Here is a 24,219-nt window from a genome sequence, read left to right on the forward strand (position 1 = left end):
ATCTCGCGATGTTTGGCCCGGCAAAAGGTGGCCATTTTGGAGTCCCCCCAGCGGCTGGTTGCCCCGGCGGCGTCTGCCATCCTGCTGCCGGGACCAAAGCTGGCCCCACGGGTGTCTGGCCTGTGGGCGGCCGGACCGACACGATGTGGCGGCTCCGCTGCAAGGCCAAGGATGGCACCCATGTTTTGCAGGAGTTGTCCAGCAGGACCCGGGTGCGGGAACTCCAGGGCCAAATTGCCGCTATCACCGGGATCGCCCCCGGCTGTCAGCGAATCCTCGTCGGATACCCGCCCGAGTGCCTGGATCTCAGCAACGGGGATACCTTTCTGGAGGATTTGCCCATCCAATCAGGTAAGGGAATCGAGGCAAAGCCCTGGGAGGAGGGCGAGGGGCGTGAGGGAGAACAGAAGCAAGGCAAGGTGGCTGTGGGTCAGCGGGTGCTTTGGGGACAAAAAGGATAGATTAAAGCACAGAGAACTCTGACGCAGGCCGAGAAGACTGTCTAGCAACTCCTTGACTTCAGAGATGGTTGAAAGAGACAGGGAGGTCCTAGCTTATGTGAAAAGCCCCAAAGCTTTGGAGTCCCCGCTTCCTCACTCTGCTTTCTGCTCTACCTTGAATACGTCTCATTGCTTTGTTGCCCCTCGGCGTCCACAAAAGTATAAAAGAGTAGGACGTATTTTCTCTGTCCTGATGGTTCATTCTCCTTGTGTCACTGAAAGAAGGTAGCAGATCTGTAGAATGCAGATCTTTATTGCTTTCCTGATTTTTGCAGTCACCTTCATATTTAGGTATTCTAACTTTGACAGGTATTCTTACTTTAGAGTTTGCTTTTACACGTCCACTAAAGGCCCTTTCAAGTTCTAAACAGCAGTTCTGTCCAATATTAAAATTTGAACAGCAATATTGTAAAAGCGTTGCCGCTGTTATTATCAAGGATCCTGTAAACACTAAACAGGCTATGTAAGTTTCAGGAGGAGAGCCTCCTAGTGGCCTAGTCTATGGTATACACTTTTTGGAAGATTTGTGCTTTTTAAATACGGAGAGCAAGCATAAGGAAATTAGGTTGTTGAAATATATCTTTTTAAGTAAGTATAAAGGTGTATATAACCCAGGCCACTTCACAAAATTGGGAAGCAACCTATAGTGTTTTAGCTCTTTTTTCTGTTTTGAATTTATGAAGATTCAGCGGACAAAAAGTGTTACTGGTCACTAGTTTGCAAAGCTGTATTCTCCCTATGCTTATACTTTAACTCCTTCTGCTTGTAATTTACAGACTTGGCTAGTGAACACCAGTTTCATCTATAATTTCTCTGCAGTTTTGGATTTGTTTTATTTTTAACAGGCGACATGCTGATTGTTGAAGAAGACCAAACCAGGCCCCAAACTTCACCTGCATTTACAAAATATGGTGCTCCTAGTTACATCAGGGAAACTTTGCCTGTGCTTACCAGAACGACGGTCCCAGCAGACAACTCTTGCCTCTTTACCAGTGTGTACTATGTTGTTGAAGGAGGAGTCTTGAATCCAGCTTGTGCCCCTGAGATGAGACGCCTCATAGCGCAAATTGTAGCAAGTGATCCAGACTTCTATAGCGAGGCAATACTGGGGAAAACAAATCAGGAGTACTGTGAATGGATCAAAAGGGATGATACTTGGGGAGGAGCTATTGAGATATCAATTTTGTCTAAATTTTATCAGTGTGAAATATGCGTAGTGGATACACAGACAGTAAGAATTGATCGTTTTGGGGAAGATGCAGGCTATACCAAAAGGGTCCTGCTTATTTATGATGGCATCCACTATGATCCACTTCAGCGTAACTTTCCTGACCCAGACACCCCCCCTCTGACCATTTTCTCCTCTAATGATGATATTGTTCTTGTACAAGCACTGGAATTAGCAGATGAAGCTAAAAGAAAGAGACAGTTTACTGATGTAAACCGCTTCACCTTGAGATGCATGGTATGTCAGAAGGGATTAACTGGACAAGCAGAAGCCAGGGAACATGCCAAGGAGACAGGCCACACCAACTTTGGAGAAGTGTGATCTATGCATAATGAGGATTGAAGCCTACTACCTCACAGATCCAGAAGGTTCTGAGTTTTCAAATAAGCTATTCATAACCCTAAAGAACAAAGGACACAATGCTTGAACCATTCTATTAACTTAAAACCACTAAGACACTGAAATTCCTTGTTAAGATTAAAATTAGTGTGCAAGTTTACAGATGTGCGTCTACAGTGGTGATCCATGCCTTCTTTCTGCTGTGGTGACAGAATAGGTGGCCCTTGCTACTTACTGACACTAACCTGAAGATTGAGTTTTAGTATTACAAACTAGCATCCAGCAGCATTAACTTGTAGAAGAAAACAGCTTCATGTTGTGGATAATGCTGAAGGCCTCATGTGAGGCCAATGGACATAAACCACAGAGTCTCCAGTAACTGAGTCCTTTTAAAAACTGAGTGAATTAATAGTTTCTAAATTATGGATTGTTTCTTCAAATGAAGATACTCAGAATTGTCAAACTGATTTTATGTTGCAATTTGGTAGACTTGATAAATGTGTACTTAACCAGTTATAAGTACACCACAAGCAATTTTTACAGGGATGAGTCTGTTCCTTGAGAACGTTACCTAAAAAACAGGAACTAATAGTGCCCAATTTAAGATTTTTAGTGTATAAAAGCAGAATGTATGAGGGAAAAGGTGCCTGAGCAGCTTACTGAAGCTTTAAAAGACCGTTAGCATCGTGTTTTAATACAACTCATTTATCGATGTTTGTCATATTGGATAAAATTTTTTAATTAAGCGGGTTATGTTTTTTTAATTGAAATTTGCTTGATTTTGGGGTTTTTTTACACAAAGATTTGGAAGGATTTAATTTCCTCCGCTTTTTGTTAAGAGCGCGTCTTCCAACTACTGAAAAAAAAATCTTCATCTAAAGTGAAGGATGATGCTATGCTTTGGTTTGGTTTTATGAGATCTTTTGTTTATCTAAACAGTATTTGTTTTCATCTTAGCCTTATTCCACCAATAGCGCTCTTTTGAATAATTTCATGTTTCTGCAAATTAGCACTTTGCTTATCCACAATTTTTTATTTGGACTTTAAAGAATTTTAAAGTAATTGGGATAATATTGAATGAGTTGTTTCACTTCCAAAATATGAGTTTTTAATCCTTGCCTTATCTGAATTGCTTCTTCTTAATATTTGGTGTGTATCCATTTGCTTGGTCCTTAAGGGACATCCTCTAAAACAGCTTTACTATGAGATCTTCCAGATAAAAGTTTTCTACCTCTTTTCTTAATTCTTCTGATGATCAGGGATGCTAAATTATAATTTGTTATGTATTATCTCACATAATATGAAGAGGCTTAATGTTGTGAGGTTTTGTTATATTGGTCTCATTTTTTAATTAAATATCTCACTTAGAAAACTAATGGCATGCTTTAAAGCACTTAAATCTCTTTCACCATGTCTTGACAAATGTTACAGAATGATTGAGATTGCTTTTAGCACTTTCACTTGGTGGAGGTGGCCATATAAAATTAAGGAACATGTAAACAATTTAGGGAAAAAGGACCTTTAAGGAACAATTCACAAAGTATGCTTGAAATCATTAGATGACAGTTTTTGAATACCTTTTGTGTGAATAGCTGCTTTAGAAATACGTTATGGTCAGTATAACTTAAAAGTGTTTAATTTTCTATTTTACTGAGCCTTAAGAATAGCACTTGTGAGTTTGTGGTACTTAATGTTTGGCAATCATAATATATACAAATGAGTGTGATTGAACATCTGTTGGTACCTGTCCTTTTAATTTCCCCCAGGAAATATCAAATTTCAAATTATAAGCTAAGAGTATACCACTGGGTAACAGCCATCAAATTGTTTACCTTCCTTTCTTAGGTATTCAGAAGCCAAACTTGACGTTTGCTAACTGGAATTTTAGAGACGTTTATTCATGCAACAAATATTTATTGAGTAACTTATAATGTACCAGGCATCTATTGATGTGTCACTTTAGACACATAAATTTCTGTCACTTTAAAATTGAGTATCTACATTGGATTACTTTACCAAATGGAAAGAAATAGAACCTGATATTTTATGAAATTAAATCCCTCCATTTTAAGTGTTTTTGTTTATAGATTTAAGCGTATACTTTTATAGCAAGTGTCAAGTGTTTATTCAGGGGATCTTATTTTATTCTAGTTTTCCTGTTATCCAAGTTGTTGATTCACCAGTTGGAAACTGATAGTCAAATTGCTCTCAATAATGGCTTTTTAAATTAATCAGCTTCTGAATTCAGCACCAGGACTTCAAAGGAATGCTCTGATTATGGAAAATTCAAAATTGCAGGTCGTTTGATTAATTATTGAGGATTAAAAAATCTAAACCTGTGCTCATTCTAAACTCGTTTATGAGCCTCACATAATTGAAAGATTTTTTTAACTGCACTTTTTAAACTCCTGAAATTAATTTTCTAATGTGTAAATTCTAATCTTGAAAATTTTGAAAACCTATGGGTTTAGTACTTGGAGTGGGATTAAAAGAAACTTCTTTTCTTAAATTTGCGCTTGAGCAGAATGAAACCCTTCTTCCTAGTTATTGGTTTTGACTGCCATTCAAGAATAGTTTTTACATTAGAATTAAAATAGTTTACATTAGTGGCAGAATGAATGAAGATTGTGCCTCCCCACCCCCACTCCTCCATTCCATAACTCTTCTTTCCTGTACTCTTCTTTGGATTTAAAAATTAGATGTAGGGCTATGAAGATGCACTTTTTAGATAGAGTGATTTCAGAAATTAACATTATCTCCCTGGGAATTTGTGATGTGAGAGCCATATAAAGACACCAGTGAGATACATCTGCTGTTAATGGTTCGTGGTTGGTTTTTTAATTGTTGCCCATGAATGACAAATGGGCACAGTCAAGTGGTACCCTTGAAAGTTAGCAGCTGGTCAGTTTGACCCTTTTGGTAAAAACTAATGTAGTCGTGCCACCTGATTATTCCATGAAGTTCAAGTCCCTGCCAAATCATAATCAGGAATGAATTAACATTATCTATCTACACATACCCCTAAGTGCCCATGCTGAACTTGCTGATCTTTCATATTCTTTCTATCCTATGTAGTCTTTAAAGCATGCGTATTGCAAGTTGCCCTAGCTAAACATAGTTTCCTATGTCTTTTTTGAAAAAAAACTAGAATGGGGAGTATGGAAGATTAGCAGCAGAGTGATTTTTTTTCTTTACAAATCAGGTAGCCTTCCTAAACTTTCATATACTAAGATTTATGTTCTTTCATGTGTTAAGATGCACATTTGTTATTATTTGCAGCACTTTAAAAAAACATGAAATAAAAGTTTACATGTTAGCCCTCTCCGGGGATCTCATTAAAAACATTAAAATAGAATTCTTGAACTGCTAACAATCAGCTCTTCATAACAATTAGCATCAGTGTACAGTGTATCCAGTAGTTCAACATTCTGGTGTTTTGATAACAGTAGCACTTAATTTCAATCACTTAGGAGTAGGCTCTGGGCCCATAGCCTTCAAAATGTTACCTATTTCTATTATGCAATTATTCCTTATCATTCATTGGACAGAGCAGTTTTCAAATTTGTCCTTGTAGCACAAAAATGACTGTAACAACTTTGAAAAGATTAGATTCTTAAAACTTCATTTGTTTCTAAGCAAACTTATTTTAAGGGAACTGGTTTTAGAGTCAGAGGCCTTAAAAGTGTCATACATAAGCAACATCAATTTTAAGAGTAAAGTGAAACACTTGATTTTAATAAGCCAGTTGTTAATTAAAGATGTTTTCTTACTAAGAGTTATAATATTTCAGCACATTTCATTCAACTTAGAACATAAAACTTCTCTGTTTGTGAGAAAGGGTTTTGTTGTTTTTTCCTTCTCCAAAAATTAGGTATTTTGTTCACAGTGCTTGGAATGTTTGACTAAAGAAATTGTTACTTTGGTATTGAATTATGGGGTGCTGATTTAGGTCTTGGTTCACATGAACTTAAAGGAGATCAATAACCTCCCATACTATTTTAGAATGAAGGGAGAAAGGGGCAGGAAGATAAAGTACCTTAAATAGAAGAGATTCTCAAATGGATGCAATCCTAGTCAGGAATTATGCTTTTGGAAAGTTTTTCAAGCAATGCTTTTGTGTCACCTTAATCCTTCTCCCCCATTTCTTGGCATAGAATGTAGCAGGGTTATAACTGAAAAGTGAGTCATTAAAGTACAAAACCATGAATATAAGCATTTTGGTATGATGCCTTTTTATACTTGTTTTTAAAGTGCAAACATACAACTAGAAGTTTAGAGATAGTGAAGATATGGTTTGGTTAAATTGTAGGGTTAAAAAAAATTTAGCCTAAGAGAAGAAAGCTTTAGAGTTTCTACTAAGATTACATAAGCCTGACTTTATAACTGATAGAGGCTATGTAGTTATTTGTAGCCCATAAGTTACTTAAAAGGACCCAATTCTTGTCAGTTTTCCAGTTCACCTTGGTGCCATTCAGGACTCAAGTTGTTTACAGGAAATATAATTTCCTTAGCAAAAAGGAATTTTTCCTTTATAAAAGTATTGAATTCAGCTTAAAATAAAAAACAAACGTATAGCTTGTCAATGGTGTAGAGAATGACAATAGTCCTATATTTCTTGTGTTAATGCAGTAGATGAGGAATTCCTGAAGCAAAAAGAAAACCACAAGACTGTCAAATTTAGAGCTTTAGTCCATGACTTGAAAAAGTACTAGGGCAGGGCAAAACAGAACACTGTTCTGTTTTTCTTAGAATAAGAAAATGTTTTTTCTTCAGATGGACAGTGTTTTCTTGTTTTAAAAATGTTCTTTTGTCTATTTGCCAGCATTTTTCCCCACAGTTAATGTCCTGCTGCTACCTGGGAGATGTCCAGTTTCATTTTGTACAACTCTTATGGGATGTTGCCATTGTCATTAAGATGCACTGATTTTATTTATGAGGTGTATGATTTTAAATATTCAAATGCTGTGTGAAATGACTTGTTTTAAAAGAATAAATGAAGTGAAAATATTGTTGTCTGAGCATATTTTGGGGTGAGGGCAGAGGACCAGTGAACAGCTGCTACACTCAAGTTACATGTTGTCAAAATCTAATAGGCCACTGCTTTGACTTGTGTACAAAATCTGCCAAATCTCATTCTGTAAGTGGAGTCTTAATGATTGACAGGAGAAACTACAATGTTTCTTCTTTTTAACGCCAGAGGGCGTTTGAAAATTTCCTTCCTTGATTCCAAATTTTCTGGCATGCAGTCAGCTCCTGAAAGTTGTAATTCAATGTCTGTTGCTGACAAGCTGTCAAATTGGGAAGGTTGAATGTTCACTTTAGTTTATAATAGAGCTGTGTGAACTTAGATCTGTTTGGAAACTGCAACATCTGTCTGGGAGAATTTAATCTTTGAGAATGTCAACATTTAAACGTTTATTTGAAACAACACTGAAATTGTTAGAACTGGCCAGGCTCTAACAAAATTGAACTACTTATCCTTCCCTTCTCATTGAAAGCTTTAAAATTAAGGCAGTGGAACCATAATTTATTAAGTAATTTGTATACCAGGACAGAATATACCTTTGGGGTCAGCATAAATCCAGCCTAAGTCAAGAGGAAGTTCGTATTGAAAGGTTTGTGAGGAGCCTCATGGTCTGTGTGGTGGTAGCTGGTTGACCAATTAATTGTACCCAAAGTGTCACATAACCTGGGAACTTGAGAGAAATGCAAATTCTCAGAAATAAATGAGGCCAACAATGTATTTTAACAAGCCCTCCAGGTGATTTTGATGCATGATAAAATTTAAGAGCTACAACTATAACCTCGGTTGTTTAAATTAATCTACTAACTTGGAGAGACCTCTGATGGCCTCATGCAATCCATTTTCATCCAATAAAGACAGTTATTAAATTTACAGATAACCCTAAGATTGAATACTGATAAATGAAGTCCTGTTCTTAAATTCTAAAACAATCCATTATGTGACTCCAGCATGGGGAAAACCTAGCTTTATAGTAGATTTGATAAAGAAACAACAATCGTACTTACTATAATTCTGATCCCAACAGGGTGATAGAACTTGGGCTGCAGAAATGATTGCATTTTAATAGTTAAAAGAGCTACAAAAAAGGAAGCAATAGTGTTAATGTACTCTGCTTTAATCATATTGCGTTGGGGGTTTGGATAAGGTTTTTACATGTAAAACATGAAAAACTAAAGTTTGACAACTGTTATGTGGTAGCTGAAGGGACTAGAGATATTAACCTAAAGAAAAGAAAATGGATTTCAGATAGATGTGATAACTAACTTCAAATTTTGGGAAGCATGTCAAAGATGAATTAGATTTATTCTCTGAGGCTCTAGAGGAAAGAACTCAGATTAATAAGGGGTGAGTATTGCAAAGTAAAATTTACCTTAGAAAACCTAATACGAATAGAAAGGGATGCTTTAATATACATCTTGGCCATTGGAAACAATGCTGCAATGAACTTATGGATGCACACGTACCCTCAAAGTAGCATTTTGTGTTTCTTCAGATACATGTCCAGAACTGGGATTACTAGGTCCCTCTTTGTCTCTTGTTATAGCCTTTGTTTTAAAGTCTATTTTGTCTGGTATAAGTATTGCTACTCCAGCTCTTTTTTCCCCCCATTTTCATGAAATATCTTTTTCCATCCCTTTACTTTCAGTCTGTGTATTTTTGATCTGAAGTGAATCTCTTGTAGGCAGCATATGTACGGGTCTTGCTTTCTTATTCATTCAACCCCCGCCCCATCTTTTGATGGGAGCATTTGACTTATTTGCATTGAAAGTAATTGTTGATAGATAAATGGTTATTGCCATTTTATTATTCATTTTTATTTCATTTATTTGTTTGTTTATTTATTTATTTTGTCTTAAAGAAATCCCTCTCACATTCCTTATAATTCCTTATTTCATGGTGATGAACTCCCTTAGCTTTTTCTTGTCTGGGAAGTTCTTTATCTGTCCTTCGATTCTAAATGATAGCTTTGTTGGTTAGAGTTATCTTGATTGTAGGTCCTTGCTTTTCATCACTTTGAATATCCTGCCAATCCCTTAAGGCCTGCGTGAATCATTTTTTGGAGTCCATTATGTGGGATATTTCACAAAATCATCCATCCTAATTGTGGACAGAACTTTATATCTATTAAAATTCTATGCTTCCTTTTACTATGACTTAACTACTTTGCATTGGTATTAATAATTCTTTCTCTTGAATTTCATTGGATTGGCTTACATCTCCCAGAGCTCAAATATTAGGGAGTAAACTAATCAAATCAAGTTTTTAAACCTACAAAAGTATGGAACAGACTTCGAGTTATGTTGCCCTTCTGCCGAAGTGACACTTTTCATTAGATCCATCCTTTCATATCCAGCCTTATTTTTCTTAGTCTTACTCTCTAACAATGAACACTTAGAAAATTATTTTGGATTTGGCTAGAAGCAACTAAAGTCATAATTTATCTCAGATAAATTGTTAATTAGTTTTCTTTAATAATAAACCTTTACTGAGCTTCTGCTTCTTGTAACGTATGGTATCAAATACCTCAGGATTACAAGGATAGTCATTCCCTCAGTATGCGTTCTTGAATGTTAATGTTGTTTCAGGAACTGCCTTAGGTGCTGGTGAAGGACACAAATTATCCTATAAACAATAGAAATACAGGTGCTATGAATTCATGAGAATAATGGGATAGGAGAGTCTAATTAAAAGCGGTGAATCTGGGAAAGCCTTTTGAGAAAGTGACATTTAAACTGAAACCTGAAGCATACATAGGAGTTAGTCAGTTGAAGAGTAAAAAGAGCATTCCAAGAGGTGGGTATAGCATTTGAAAACACTATGTTGCAAGAGAAAGTGAAATATTTTCCAGGCCAGTCTGGCCTTAGTGTGGCAAACAGGGAAAGAGGGAGTGAGATGAAGTTTTAGAAGCAAGCAAGGATCCAGAATTGCAACATCTATAAGCTATGTTAAGCACTTACTCTAATTCACATTTACTACATTTTATTTCCTTGTTTATTTTATACATGTGTCACCAGGTAGTTTGTCCATGAGGGCAGGGACCGTTTCTCTCTTATTACCGTTTTATTCCTAGCACCTATCAAAGCACGGGACATATAGTAGACATTCAATATATATTTATTTAAATGAATGAACATATAAATGAGTGAAATCAATGTGTAACTTAGGAATAAAATTATCTTAAGCTCATTGGGAAGATATTAAAGCGTTTTAACTGCTCTGTGGGGAATGAATTGAAGGGACAAGAGTGGAAGTGGAGGACCGGTTAGGAGGAGACGATGGCAGTAAGCTGTAAGGGATGACAATAATAATATAGCGCTTCTTGAGTGCTTTACAACGTGCTGCGCATTTTTCATGTATTAGCTCATGTAATCTTCACAATAACTCTATGAGACAGATACCATCATTATCATCTCTATTTTGTAGATGTGGTTACTGAGGATTAGAGAGGTTTGATAACTTCCTCAAGGATGAAGAGTTAATAAATGGTTGATAGCTTGGACTAGGTAAATGTCAAGAGAACAGGATGAATTTAAGATGTATTTTGGAGACAGAATCTCCAGGACTTAGTGACATGGAACCATCTAGAATGTCTCTCAGGGTTTTTACTCAAGCTGAAAGTGACTTTTATTGACCCATGGTAGATAGAGGGGGGGAATATTTGGAAGGAATAGAGAAAGTAAGGATTTGGATATATTAAGTTTGAGATGTTTGTGAATCATCTGAAAGGAGATGTCATGCAGGCATCTACAGATCTAAAGTTTAAAATGTCTAAAGATAAAGATCTAAATTTTGGACTTGTCAACCTGTAAATAGTTAAAAGTTATGTGAATGGAAGAGATCAACCAGACAGTGTATAATGAGAGGAAGGCTCAGCATCAAACCCCAAGGAACTCCCAATGTTTAAAGTCAGGCAAAGGAAGAAGAGGCAGCATTTAGAGTTCAGTTAAAGAAAGAACCACCAGAGATAACTTGACAGTTCAGAAGAGATCAGAGATGCATAAAAATGTCATGTCATAAAATCCAAGAGAAAATAGTTGTTTAAGAAACAGAATGTGGCCAGCTGTGTTGGATGTTATGAAAAGATCAAGTTAGACAAGGATTTTAAGAGTCCATAGAATTTGGCAACCTGGAGCTCATGGATGAATTTAACAGAAGCTATTTCAGGGCAGTAGTGGAAAAAAAAGCCAGATAGATGTGGGTTGGAGTAAATAGGGTTAAAGATAGCAGGTTGAAAATATTTATTGATCTCCACTCTCCCAAAACTACAATAAAATGATAGTAATAGGGTTTTAAAATGCATAAACTCTAAAGGAAAAAGAGATGGTGAGGTAAATAATAGCAACAAAATTTTGGAAGCTAGCCAGCAGTTGGGTGAATAGTAACTGACGTAACAGATTTGAAAAAGTGGAATCCTAAGCAAGCAACCCTATTTTTCCCATGGAGTCTTCCCAAAATTCAAGAATTGGTGTATTAGTACCTCTGGAAACAGGTGAGGAAAAATCAGGAGGAAGGGTGGAGAGTCTGGTTAAGAAACAGATTCTCCGATCTCCTCCCCCTGTCTGAGTAACTAAGAGCTTACTACTTTGCCTTTCAGGAGAGGGTAAAACAGAGGCTCTCTGTACTAAAACTAAGGGAATGAAGTGTGTTTTGTTTTTTTTTTTTAATATGCCGTGTTTCCCCAAAAATAAGACTTAGCTGGACAATCAGTTCTAATGCATCTTTTGGAGCAAAAATTAATATAAGACTGGGTATTATATTACATTACATTACATTACATTACATTACATTATATTAAAGACCCCGTCTTATAGTGAAATAAGACTGGGTCTTATATTAATTTTTGCTCCAAAGGACGCATTAGAGTTGATTGTTCGGTTAGGTCTTATTTTCGGGGAAACATGGTATCAAATGTTGAGACCAACAATTTTTTCACACTAGTCTCTAAGAGTACTCTTCTCTGAGGATTCCAATTGGGCCAACAAAAAAGACTAAAGATATTGACATCAAAGATTTTCCAACCAAATGTCCCAATGAGATCACTCTACAGTGAAATCCAGTCAAACAGCACCATCCATGCCACAAAACTTAATCAGTTTTTTTGTTGCCAAATTCTTAAATTTGAGTGGATAGCCAAGGATCATCAGAATCATCTGAAGATATTCTTTAAGAAGAAACACAAAAACCAAAACAAACAGAAAAAAGGTAACTTGGAGAAAACAAGCTATGGGGGTAGAAAACACTGATATTATGTTTACATATATACAGTATTTTTTAAATAATAAGAGAAGATTTTGTATCTATAAAACTAGGGAAGAATGTGATAAAAATTCAGAGAACAAACAATAATTCTCGGAAATTAAAAATACAATAGCAGAAAGAAAATTCAACAGAAAATTCTTGATAAGTTTTGAGAACTCTCCCAGTAGCAAAGCAAAGAAAGAGCTAGAGGTCCAGGAGGTCCAACATCCAAATAATAGAAGTTCCAAAAATAAAGAACAGAGAAAATTAAGGGTAGGAATTCATCAAAGAAATAATTCAAGATTTCCCAGAACTGAATGTCATGAGTTTCTAGATTGGAAGGAATTGCTGAGTACTCAGCATAATATATAGATCCACTCCAAAACACATCCTCATGAAAATTTCAGAATACTGAAAACAAAGAGAAAACCCTAAATTTAGAATCATAAATGCTTTGGGCTTTTCCACAATAACACTGAAAGCCAAAAGATATTAACCTAAAATTCTATACTCAGCCGAACTATCAATCGAATGTGTGGATAGAATAAACATATTTTCAGACACTACTCAGAAACTACTGGAGAATGTATTTACCAAAATAAGAAAGGTAACTCGGGAAAGAGGAAGATATGAAATCCAGGGGATCAAACAAAAGAAAGAGTTGAAAGGATTTTTCCCAGTAGAATGATGAAGACCAATGTCAAAATGCCAGCTATGGAACAGGCTAGAGAACAACCTATTCAAATGGAAGCCGATCAAAATACTCTGGAAAATGTTTCTTCAGAATGAAATTGATAGACTACTATTGTATTTGAGATATTGAGAGGAGATTTACATAATGGATGAGGGAAGAAGGGCAAAAAAAAAGATATGTAGAAAAGGAACAGTAAACACAGTATATCTCAGAGCTCAACTTCTCAACAGCATTTATTTAAGTGGAGAAGTAGGGAATCAAATCAGGCAGTTTGACTCCAGAGACACTACACTATGGCATATCTGAATGCTGATGGAATTATTTTAGTAGAAATGTCAAATGTTGTAAGAGAGAGGATTGCACGGATAGAGTTCATGAGACGAGATCCAGAACACACATGGATGATGGGGTTCTATAGGAAGAACTTTTCCTTTGTTGTACTAAATGAGAGGAAAATGGTTGCAAAGGAAGGTAAGTTTATAAATTTGGTGATGGGAAGAAGGGGTTCCTGCTTCTTGGCTGCTGTTTTCTTACTGAATTTTTCTAATGTTCTGGCAAAGTCATTATCTGAAAATGAAGGAAGTAGAAAGTTTGAGAGAGAAGAAGAAAGAGTGGTCTTGGCAAATGGGAAATCCAGCTTCCTAGAGAAATGTGGTAATTACCTGGCAGTATAGAGAACCCATTGGAGGTTGTTATTCATGCATTTATAGTGGTGCCAATCTGCTTTTTGTGTGATCAACAAGAAATATTAGTGGTTTGAGAGAACCCAATGATAACAAATCCAAAGCAAGAGCAGGAAATGCTGACATGTGGAACAGAAGGTTAAAGATGACATTTCTAGGAACCTGGACACTAGCAGGTAGGAGAGAAATGGTGACAGTCTAGTCAATCTCATGCTTATAACGGTTGCCATATTATAAGTGTATATTTCATGGCCCTTCTACTGCTAACAATGAATAAAATAAATATTAATAAATTATAGTATATTTAATACAAATTCTATGAAGAGAGTTCCAAGAAATAATAAGTTTGAAAAACAAAATAAATTCTTAAATTTGCAATTTCAAAAATGATTCTGTGTAGAGCTGTTAGTAGCTTGGTAGAAGATCCAAATATTGCCCAGTAATGTTCCCTGGAATTTTCCAGTGTTGAATATTTGCTATAAGTACAGTTCTTAGTAAATACTTTTAAACTTAATAGTTCTTATTTAATAAATAATTTTGGATATCCATCATAATAAGTAAAGAACACAAATAGTGCTAGAAGCATTTTAAGAAAAGAAAAAGGAAATTGATCAGCCCATTGCCAGATATGTTTATTTTATTTTTATATGTTTATTTTTATTTTTTAAAGAATTTATTGGGGAATACTGGGGAACAGTGTTTTTCCAGGGCCCATCAGTTCCAAGTCAAGTCATAGTCCTTCAATCTAGTTGAGGAGGGTGCAGCTCAGCAACCAGTCCAGTCGCCGTTTTCAATCTTAGTTGCAGGGGCCACAGCCAATCATCCCATGCAGGAATTGAACCTCCAACCTTATTGAGAGGTTCTTCTTATGTAAGAGCTCACGCTGCAAACAGCTAAGCCATCCAGCTGCCCCACTGGCAGCTCAGCGGCAGCTTGTTGTTTTCAATCTGTTATGGAGGGCGCAGCTCACTGGCCCATGTGGGAATTGAACCAGCAAACCTGTTGTTAATAGCTCGCTCTCTAACCAACTGAGCATCTGGCCACCCCCAGTGTTTTAAATCATTGTGATATAAAGTATCGTCAGCTGGGGGTCTACATAGTATCTCAGACTCGTAGGTATATTCATGTCATCAAAAAGCCAAAAACTTCTGAAAACAATCCTAGTGAGTTAATGCCTATTACTTCTAAGAGCAGTACACTGTTTAATAGCATGTCAAAAGAAAAGTTTTAGGGAAAAAATTGTAGCAGTAGATGGATTATCTACTAACATAATCGAAAAAATGAATTTTAGAGCGATTTTCTTAAATAAAGGACTTCAGTTGCCTAAAAGTTCATCAGTCTTTTTATTAATATATAACTGCTATAATAGAAGAGTTATCAAAAATTTGATGCCCTTCACGAATTAAAATTTACAGAAAGATAAAGAGGACACTTGCATCCTAGTGGGTTAAATCTAGATATATGTGCAAGATATGATCAAAATGTATGGTGAATGTTTAAATTTTTTTTAAAAAATTTATTACAGTAAAAGACACATTGCCATCAATCTCCCTCAAAGTACTCTCCCTCACTTCAACACAGTATCCCATCATTCTTGCCAATTTCTGAAGCAGTTCTGGAAGTCCTCTTTCATGAGTGTCTTTAGTTGTGCTGTCGTGGCTGCCTCATGTCCTAAATTGATTCAAAACGTTCAACTTTCATGGTCATTTTGACTTCAGGGAAGTGCCAGAAGTCACATGGTACGACATATGGTGAAAAAGGTGGATGAGGACACATGGTAGTTTTTATTTGACAGAAACTGCTGTGCCAGAAGCCATGTGTTACACGGAGCCTTTCCATTGTGATCACAAAATATGGTTGTCACGAGTGACTGCTAGGCTCACAGTCCATGTTGTTGTCTCTTCCTGCAAGTCAGGACTAACCCCTGAGAGATTCTCAGACCTTCAGGATCTACCTGGAACTAACTGAGGCCTCCGCTGTAGCGATGGAATGAGTGAAGAACAGAGCACGCAAGATCGTAATGCTTTTCAATATGCCCTTTACTCACGCATCGATCGTTAATACACCAAACAGTAAAGCACACAGAGCAATACAATAATTGGGTAAAATAGATTAACGAACCAGACCCAAAGTCAATAAGAGTCCTGGTGGAGTGAGGAAGGGTGACTGGTCCGGGAGGTTGGTCTGGCAGAGATTTGGTCCGAGCAGAGAGGAGCGGAGTGGAGGGTTCTTGGAGCAGAGTAGCAGTGTGGTCACCTTTCAATGGAAACCAGCTCTCTGAGCTGCAAAAGTCCTCAGTTCTTACGCAGTTCTGAGTGCCTTCCTGATATCACCTTATCAGGGCAGCCAGCCGTCAATCCTGATGTCGTCACATCTTCAGTAGCAGACCTTTGGGGTATAGCTGGTTACACCGAATTACCAGGGCAACCAGGCGGTGGCTCCCTGGGCATTGCCTGCTAAGTTCTTTGGGCATATCCAAAAATAGAGTTACTCTTGCTCATTCAATATGGAGTCACTCTTGCTCACACAAAACTCATTCTAACAGCTTCCAGGGGCACTTACACAATGGTGAATGCTGATGCTGAGTGCCATCCAACAGAAAGACAATATGGGAGCGGCATGTCAAACCTCAGTAGCAGTGAGTGACAAATTTCAACTTGTTCAGAGCAGTCAGCTAGGTGTGAGCTACGGTTGAGAGAAGATGTTTTTTAAAGTGTGCTGTAAATCATGGATTATGAACAACACATTAATATGAAATGGGCAAATGGTTTCATCCTCCATCATGACAACGCTCCTTGTCACACATCACTTCTGGTATGGCAATTTCTGTCAAATAAAAATATTACCATGTGTCCTCATCCACCTTATTCACTGGATCTGGCACCGTGTGACTTCTGGCTCTTGCCCAAAGTCAAAATGACCATGAAAGGTAAACGTTTTTGAATCGATTCAGGACATCGAGGCAGCCATGACGGCACAACTAAAAACACTCACGAAAGAGGACTTCCATTACTGCTTCAGAAAGTGGCAAGAACAACGCGATAAATGTGTTAGAAGCAAGGGGGAGTATTTTCAAGGGGGTTCATGGCGATGTGTCTTTTCCTGTGATAAATTTGTCCATTTAAACATTCACCGTATTGTGTGATCGCACCTCATACATCCATTGTGCTAAGAGATTATAATCAGCAGCACCTAACGTCTTATTCCAACAGAAGTTGGCGCTTGTGTGAACCTTGAAGGAAGAATAAAACTAAGCTAGGAGGACAGCGTGAGAATAAGTCCAAGCAAAGGATACAGCATGTGCAAAGGGCCGGAAGCATGGCAGTATCAAAAAATGAATGTGACTGTAGTAAAGAATATGGATGAATGTGTGATGAGACACATGTAGGACCAGCTCATGAAGGCCTTTTTATGTCATATAGTGACTTAGAATTTCATCTTTAAAATACATCAAAAGTATTTTGTGAAGAATGATAACTCAGATGTACATTTATAAAATGGAAGATGTGAAACAAGGACTTCTTATAGTCTCTTCAGTCGTTAATGGCCCATGATCCTACAAATAGTGAAGTCCTGAACCAGAATAGGGAGGATGAAGAGCCAGAAAATGATATGAAAATGACAGGAGATATGGGAGGACTGCTGTGAAGTACTGCGTCTGGATGAAAATAGGTATGGTGATGCAATTAGCTGACATGGGGATAGAGGAGAGAGGACAGGTTTAAGGCATAGGGCAAGATGAGTTCAATTTTGAACATGTTAAGATTTGGTGTTTCTGACAAAACTCTCTGATGCTAGTGGATGACCTCAGCCCTCAAACTTTCATTAGCACTGGGAGGAAAAGAACTGCTGAATTTTCCAAATTTCCAAAGTAATACTGCTCTCAAAAAAGAAAGAAAGAAAGAAAAAGCTGCTTCTAGGAAATACTTAGTGATTAAGCAATTTCAGAACTCCTTTAGCCAAATCCACTTAATTACACCCTTTACCTTTAGTTTCCATTTAATTATTTTAGGCTTAACACCAATATCACTTTGGTGAGAAGTTGGTGATTTAGTTCATGTCTTAACCTGGTTTGTCAGTTGCATAACTTATAGCCAAATTATAATCACCTTCATCTGCATCTTTCCCTAGCTGTTTTCTCTTTAAAACAAACTCTTGCTACTTGAGAAATAAAACCTTCCCTCTCCCTGATATCTTAGAAATGTACTGAGAAATATACCCAGCGTATGGCATCGTGCCCAATATCATGAACATAGAGGTCATCTGGTGTTTCTTAGGGATGGTAATAATACATGTTCAAAGTAACTTCATTTTTCCTTTAGGGAGTAAAAGGATAAGAAATACACTGACAGGATGTGAATTATAATGTGAATGAACAAATATCATGAATGGCTAGAATGGAGGTCCAGAACTGTTTTGCAGAGAATTCAACATTATAAGGGGTCCAAAGAGGAAAGATTGGCCAATGACTATCTGTGGTATATTTTGGTTTTGAAGTTTTGTGCATGTGTGTGTGCGTGTCTACGTGTGTGTGTGTGTGTGTGTGTGTGTGTGTGTGTGTGTAGAAGTGCTTTTGGGTAGGGGAAGTGAGATGCTTCAGTGGAAGTTGTACTGAGAAAAGAAATAGTGAACTATTGTCTGACAATCAAGGAGATGATTGTACCACAACAGCATGCAAGGATGGAGAGGAGTGAGGACACAGCTGAGTCAGGTGAGCTGGACTGTAATTAGATGTCACAGAGTCAGGTCATCAAACAGGAATTCATATACAAAGAGCAACGACACACCTCCTCAAATGATGACCTATCAACCAGGGAGCCTCAGTCTTTCAGGTATTTCTGACTTTGGAATTCCTCTCCTTCCCCTAGTCTAGGCCTCCTTCCCAAGTCCCTTGGAACTTTGGAGACTTGGTATTTTTCCAAGTAAAATCAAAGAAAAGCAAGAAAGATCCCAAGGTAAAACATGGAGAATGGAAACCACCAAATTCATGATAGTGATTTAATTCAGCTGGGGTGTATCTGTGTTTTGAGGAAGCAGGAGGGAAGGAACTGGTGAAGTTCATAAGTAACTTTATAATGTTAATATTCTATTTCTTTTTTTTTAATTAGGTGTTAGGTACACTGGTGTTTGTTAGGTCAGGGTATCTGGTATATTTCATAGTTTTCAAAAAGAGATGTCTAAAAGGAAAGAGAGGAATAGAAGGATCATTTTGTCTATGTCCCTACTTCTTTTGCCTGGTAAAAGATAGAGGTCCTTCCTAATTGTCCCAATTTTATTATAAACTAAAAAATTGTACCTGTTCACGAACAAGACTATGCCTATTATCATCTTTGGGGTTAATGCTTGCTCATAAATCAATTCATTTTTTAGCAAATGTTCAAATCACACATCTGTGAAGCTGGACCAACTTCAGTGACTCCATCGTGGGTGTACCTCTAGTTGCATCAAACTTCTGATTTGGAGATGCCCTTCCTGTTTTGTTAGTATTATGACATCATACATGTCTGAATGACACATCAGGAATGGAGATCATCACCCTTATATGCTCAGTCAGCTCCGTTCTCTATGTGCTGCTGATAAAGGCACAGGGTTTTCCCAGGCTTCCTCAACCATCCTTCCTCCTCACTAGTCCTGCCCCACCTCTTGTCTACCTTGACCCCAGGATCATTGCACTTCTTATTTCTGTGACCCAACTGCAGTCACAGAAAGAGAGAAGATGAAAGCCATGTGTCATCTTGTTATAAAGATATGAATATCTCCAAGGCAGAAATGAGACAAGAAAGGATGAATGTCATTGTTAGACTTACACCTGCAAATTATCTCTGTAGTTCATGTTTCCTACATAGGATTTTCTCCTAAATAGAAGCTGCCTGGCATGATACTGATACATGGCAAACTGGATGTCATAGTACCTAAATTGAAATCTCTGTTCTGCCACTTTCTAGCTATGTGATGTTGGGAAAGTTATTTAACCTCCCTGTAAATTTGGGTGTTAATAGTGCCTACCTTTTGAAGTTGAAATAAAGATTAAATGAAATGATAAACGAATAAATGTTGGCAATTATTATGTACATTGATTTTAATTTTTCTTCCTGCCCTTTGGGTATCCTGCCCCTTTGCATAACCTAGATCCAGAAAATAGCAGCTTCCAGGCCAAAATGATATCTGATTAAAGGGGCTGGCCTCCATACCTGGAGGGAGGTTTCTTCCTGAAAGCACTGGATTCTTTCCTACTCTTTTCATGTTGTTTTAACTACAGGTGCCAAAAATCTGCCATAGGAGGAGACAGGAGTTGCTAAACCGGTTGGCAGCTTATTTTGTTTTTATTTATTAATATTTATCGCTACCTTCCATGAATAGCTAAAAGAGATCAGAGACTCAAATGACAGTGAGCATGTTCCCTCCTTTGAGGCTGTCCAGCCACTTTTTCACCAGGACCTCTCAGGGGAGAAAATGGTTTCATCTCCGACAGAAATAAATGAGACCAAAAAGAAGGCAGCACTAGCAAACTGTGTGGTAAAAGTGTATTAGTTCCAGCATCCCTAGTTTCAGACATCTTCTTTAGCAGTCCTGGGTGGAATTGCTAGCTTTGCAAACTGCTAGGAAAAAGCTTGAGGATGAACCTGATTCTAAAAGACTAGAAAAGCCATTAGCAAAACTGGCCACAGAGAAATTTTTTTTAACAATTTTTTTAAAAATTATTTTTGTTGGGGAAGTTTGGAGAACAGTGTGTTTTTCCAGGACCCATCAGCTCCATATCAAGTCATTTTTCAATCTAGTTGTGGAGAGTGCAGTTCAATGGCCCATGTGAGAATCGAACCGGCGACCTTGGTGTTATGAGCAACACACTCTAACCACTGCGCAAACCAGCCGCCCCCCCCCCACAGAGAATTTTAGCTTGGAGAATTCAGGGGAATACTTAGCTCTGAGTGGAAGAAGGCAGCTCTAGATAGAAAAACAAGTTTCAAATAGACACATAGAAAAGTATACTACCCAGTGAACGATGTTTTTTTATATGAGGATTTAAAAATACCTTTTGCCTACTCCCTCTCTGCCAACTCTCCTCTTCCAATCTCAGCCCAAACCAGTCCCTCTTCCTTCCAGCCCTCCTTTTTTTTAAGGTCTCTTTATTAGCTCTAAATGGGGGAAGGGATGGCAAGAGATGATTGGCTAAGTGACAGCAGCACTGCCCGGCCCATTCCCCTACCACGCCCTCCCTGGAATAACAGCTGGAATGACAAGTAAGGATGGAAGGCTGTGATTGGCTGGAATCAGTGACAGGGTGGGGTGAGGCAGCACAGATGAAGCATTTACCTGTCCAGGTAAGTCAGGAAGAGGTCAAAAGAAGAAAGCAGCAGGAGGCAGGGGAAGCAGTCTCTGTCTCGTCTCTGCCCTTTGAAATATAAGGGTATTCCTTTCTTCTCTTCAGCCCCCACCCAGTAAAGGTGAGTTAATTGCTAACCAACTATTGCTTTCTGTATCAAAGGGTATGTGAGGGGAACGGGGACTTTGTGGGAAGTCAGAGCTACAGGGTTGTGGGAAGCCCTGTACACTCCATCTTTCAAAGAGGGGCTTTCCTCTTTGTTCCTCAAATCTCAGAGTACAGTCAGGGATCATAGTAGGTTGGACTGAAGTGGTTTTGTGAAGACCAGAGCTGGAACGCATTATTTTTCCATCTGCCTATTTGGGTTGGATAAGTAAATTGTGCAGACAACAAGAAAAGAAAATAGGTTTGTTTTGGAAATTTCCACCTCTGAGCAATTAAAACTGAGTTGTGACTTTGAAAGAGAGTAGTTGAAGTAGAAGTCAAAATGGGGGATCGCCCAGGGGATAAGAGTGGTTTTTCATTATATTTCTAACTGGAAATTCTCCCGTGGCTTTGTCAACTCATCATCTATCTTTATTGAAATAAAGGGTGCAGTGTGTATGTTCAATAATGGCAGTGTGATAATGGAGCTGTCTGTGGACAGGTGTGTACGGTGTGAGCTCTATAAGGGGATGTGAGGTTTGGTTACATTGAGAAAACTCCAGCTCAGGCTACCAGCTCATCTCTGGAAAACTCATGGATAATCTAGTTGCACAGTCCAGTTTATTTAGACTCAACTCAATTAATTTTCTGACTTTACCTGTTAATAACATAGAAACTGGAAAACAAAGCTATTTGGTTGTGCTGGGTCCTCACTCACATTAGTATTTCACAGTAGCACGTTGACTCTGGTAGGAGTTCCAAGTGGGGCTCAGTCCAAAGTAGTGTGGCAGCGTCCACAGAGAGGAGAAGCAGACCAGTGTAGTGGTTTTGTTTTATTTTCCTTCGGGTGCCCCAGTTGGCAGTATGTGTGGCAGGTTTACCTGCACAAGGAAGCTGGATGTAAAGTCAAGTCAGAATTACGAGTCAGCTGTCTGTTACCCACCGTGGGGGTGTTAACACTCTGGTCCCTAACTTCCCCTCTTTTCCTCCTGCTGCAGGAAAGAGGGAAGTGGAAGACCCAGGGCCAGGCTCCCAGGGCCTGGTACACGCAGCCTTGGGTGAATATATTGGGTTTCCCGTCCTGACAACGGGAGCTTTTAGGCTTTAGCTTATCCCACACCACAGAATCGGCCCACCAGACTCTGACTAAGGGCTGACACAGATGGTGAACTTGTCGGAAATAAAGATAATCTGCAGTGTCGAGCAAAGCTCTTTTGTGCAGAGGACAGATCTACCCACCCCTTCCCTCAAACCCACTGGTGAAGAGGGAGATTATAACATGGCCTTAACACACACAGAAACTTGCCTACGTGTTTATAGAGAGGGATACAAACACAGTGCAACTTTTAGTCTTTCTGGTGTTTTTCTTAGGATATTCTCCAGCCTGAGGAGTATTTCTGAGTAGTCAGCAAAAAGCAGAGACACCCGTCTAAGAGAAATAGGAAACCTCCTCGACTACTGGGGAGGGAGGATGAAGATGGGGGCTCATGGGAGGAGTCTATTTAAAAGGTCTATTTAAAAGAAAGCCAACGGGAGTAGAGCTGAAGCCTTCTCCCCACCCTCCCCTCTGCAGATGCCGGAACTCCACATGCTCTTTATTTACTCTCCTCCAAGGCCTGGCTGGTTTTAATGGAGTAGTTAATATTTAATGTGCCTTTGCATGGGTGGCCCTGAATATAGGCTGTGCACATTTCTTAACCCATTCCCTCCTCCCCTCGAGCCCCCCAAGAGGTCAAGGATTAAAAGTACTAAACTCTCACCTGAGTGTTTTGCTTTTTTCTCAGGCTTCTTATCAGGTTGAAACACCTCAGGTTTCGATGATTACACTGAAATAGTCCCCAAGTTTCAAGGTTGTAAAGTTGGTGGAAGGAGTGCAGCATCCAAATCAGGCCAAACTGGTGAAGGAGGGTGGAAGTGGGGGAAGACGGGAAGACTTCTTTACAATTCAAACTCCTTGCGTCAGAAAATGGGGTGTGTAGAAGAAGCACTTTAGGCCTCATTCAGCTTTGGTTTCAGATACAGGTTCATCTCTGCAGTGATTATTAGTGCCTGATGACATGATCTGATATGGCATTTGGTGTCATTTCCTTGTCTGGAAATGTCTGTTGTTGGGGCAAAACCTGGGCTGGAAGCATAAAGCTGAGCCAGATAATATACAGGGTTTAAAGTGAGAGTTAGAAGGAGAAGAGTGACTGTAGGGCTTTGAAGGTTTAGTCAGGGGCAGCCAAGGACCCTTCCTTAGGTACTCTGCCCTCTTGCACCTGGACGGTCTGATGTCCTCTAGAGGGCCAGGATCCACAGGCTGCCCTGTCTGTAGTTATAGGTCATTCCTATTTCCCTTAGGGAGGGGAAGTGGAAAGATCTCCAGCTTTCTCATCTGTTCGATAAAGAAAATGTCACATCCTGCCTAAGTAATCAGGTTATTTTGGAGATCTAATTAGTATATCTGAAAGCAATTTGTAAGCCATACCATGCAATGTTTTTTGAAGCAGTGCTATTCACATTGTTACTATCTCTTCCAGCTGCTTCAGGCCACCCTTGGTTCTGACAGGTGAATGTGGTGGCACCCTGGGAGGAAGGACGGGCTAGCAAACCACTATAAAGTCTGAAGTGCACCTAGAAGAACATGGGTAGTAATTTCCTCAGAAAGAAAGGCAACGTCCTCTCACTCATTCACAGAGAATATTATATTAATTACAGTGAGTCACTTTTAATATTTACTCTCCCAATTTTAAGGATAAGAAAACTGGAGCCAAAATCTAGACCCTTGGATGTACATGACTTCTTAAAAACAATGCCTTTGTCTTTGCACTCCCCATGCCTGTTAGGTGCTTATAAATGTTAGTTTAGCTGAAAACATTGTCCAAATTCCATTGGGCCATATATTCTCTGGGAAATAAACTGTTTAAGAAAGGGCTTACAGTAATAGGGTAGAAGTAAAAAAAAAAAAAAAAAAAAGAGGCTTTCCAATAGCTCGACTCAGTAGCCACTACAACGAATGATAAGTTTATTCATGCAGCATTTTTTGAGTGCTTTCTGTGTG

At 38.5% G+C, this 24,219-nt stretch overlaps 1 protein-coding gene across 2 annotated transcripts in view; it reads left to right on the top strand.

Annotated features, from left to right (window-relative positions):
* Nucleotides 1-37: 37 nt before the first annotated feature.
* The window catches only part of C22H1orf116 (chromosome 22 C1orf116 homolog), a 32,279-nt gene continuing 8,097 nt past the window's right edge, over nucleotides 38-24,219 (top strand). Inside the window, exon 1 of one of the 2 annotated variants that reach the window (XM_033092107.1) lies at nucleotides 38-351. In XM_033092107.1, coding sequence (XP_032947998.1) covers nucleotides 172-351 — 180 coding nt within the window. In that variant the 5' untranslated portion in view covers nucleotides 38-171. Of the gene's footprint in view, nucleotides 352-21,018; nucleotides 21,154-24,219 lie in introns of those variants that run through there. The other variant, XM_033092108.1, reaches the window with a different exon arrangement.

This window comes from Rhinolophus ferrumequinum, chromosome 22, assembly GCF_004115265.2.
Source record: "Rhinolophus ferrumequinum isolate MPI-CBG mRhiFer1 chromosome 22, mRhiFer1_v1.p, whole genome shotgun sequence".
In the NCBI taxonomy this organism is placed as follows: domain Eukaryota; kingdom Metazoa; phylum Chordata; class Mammalia; order Chiroptera; family Rhinolophidae; genus Rhinolophus; species Rhinolophus ferrumequinum.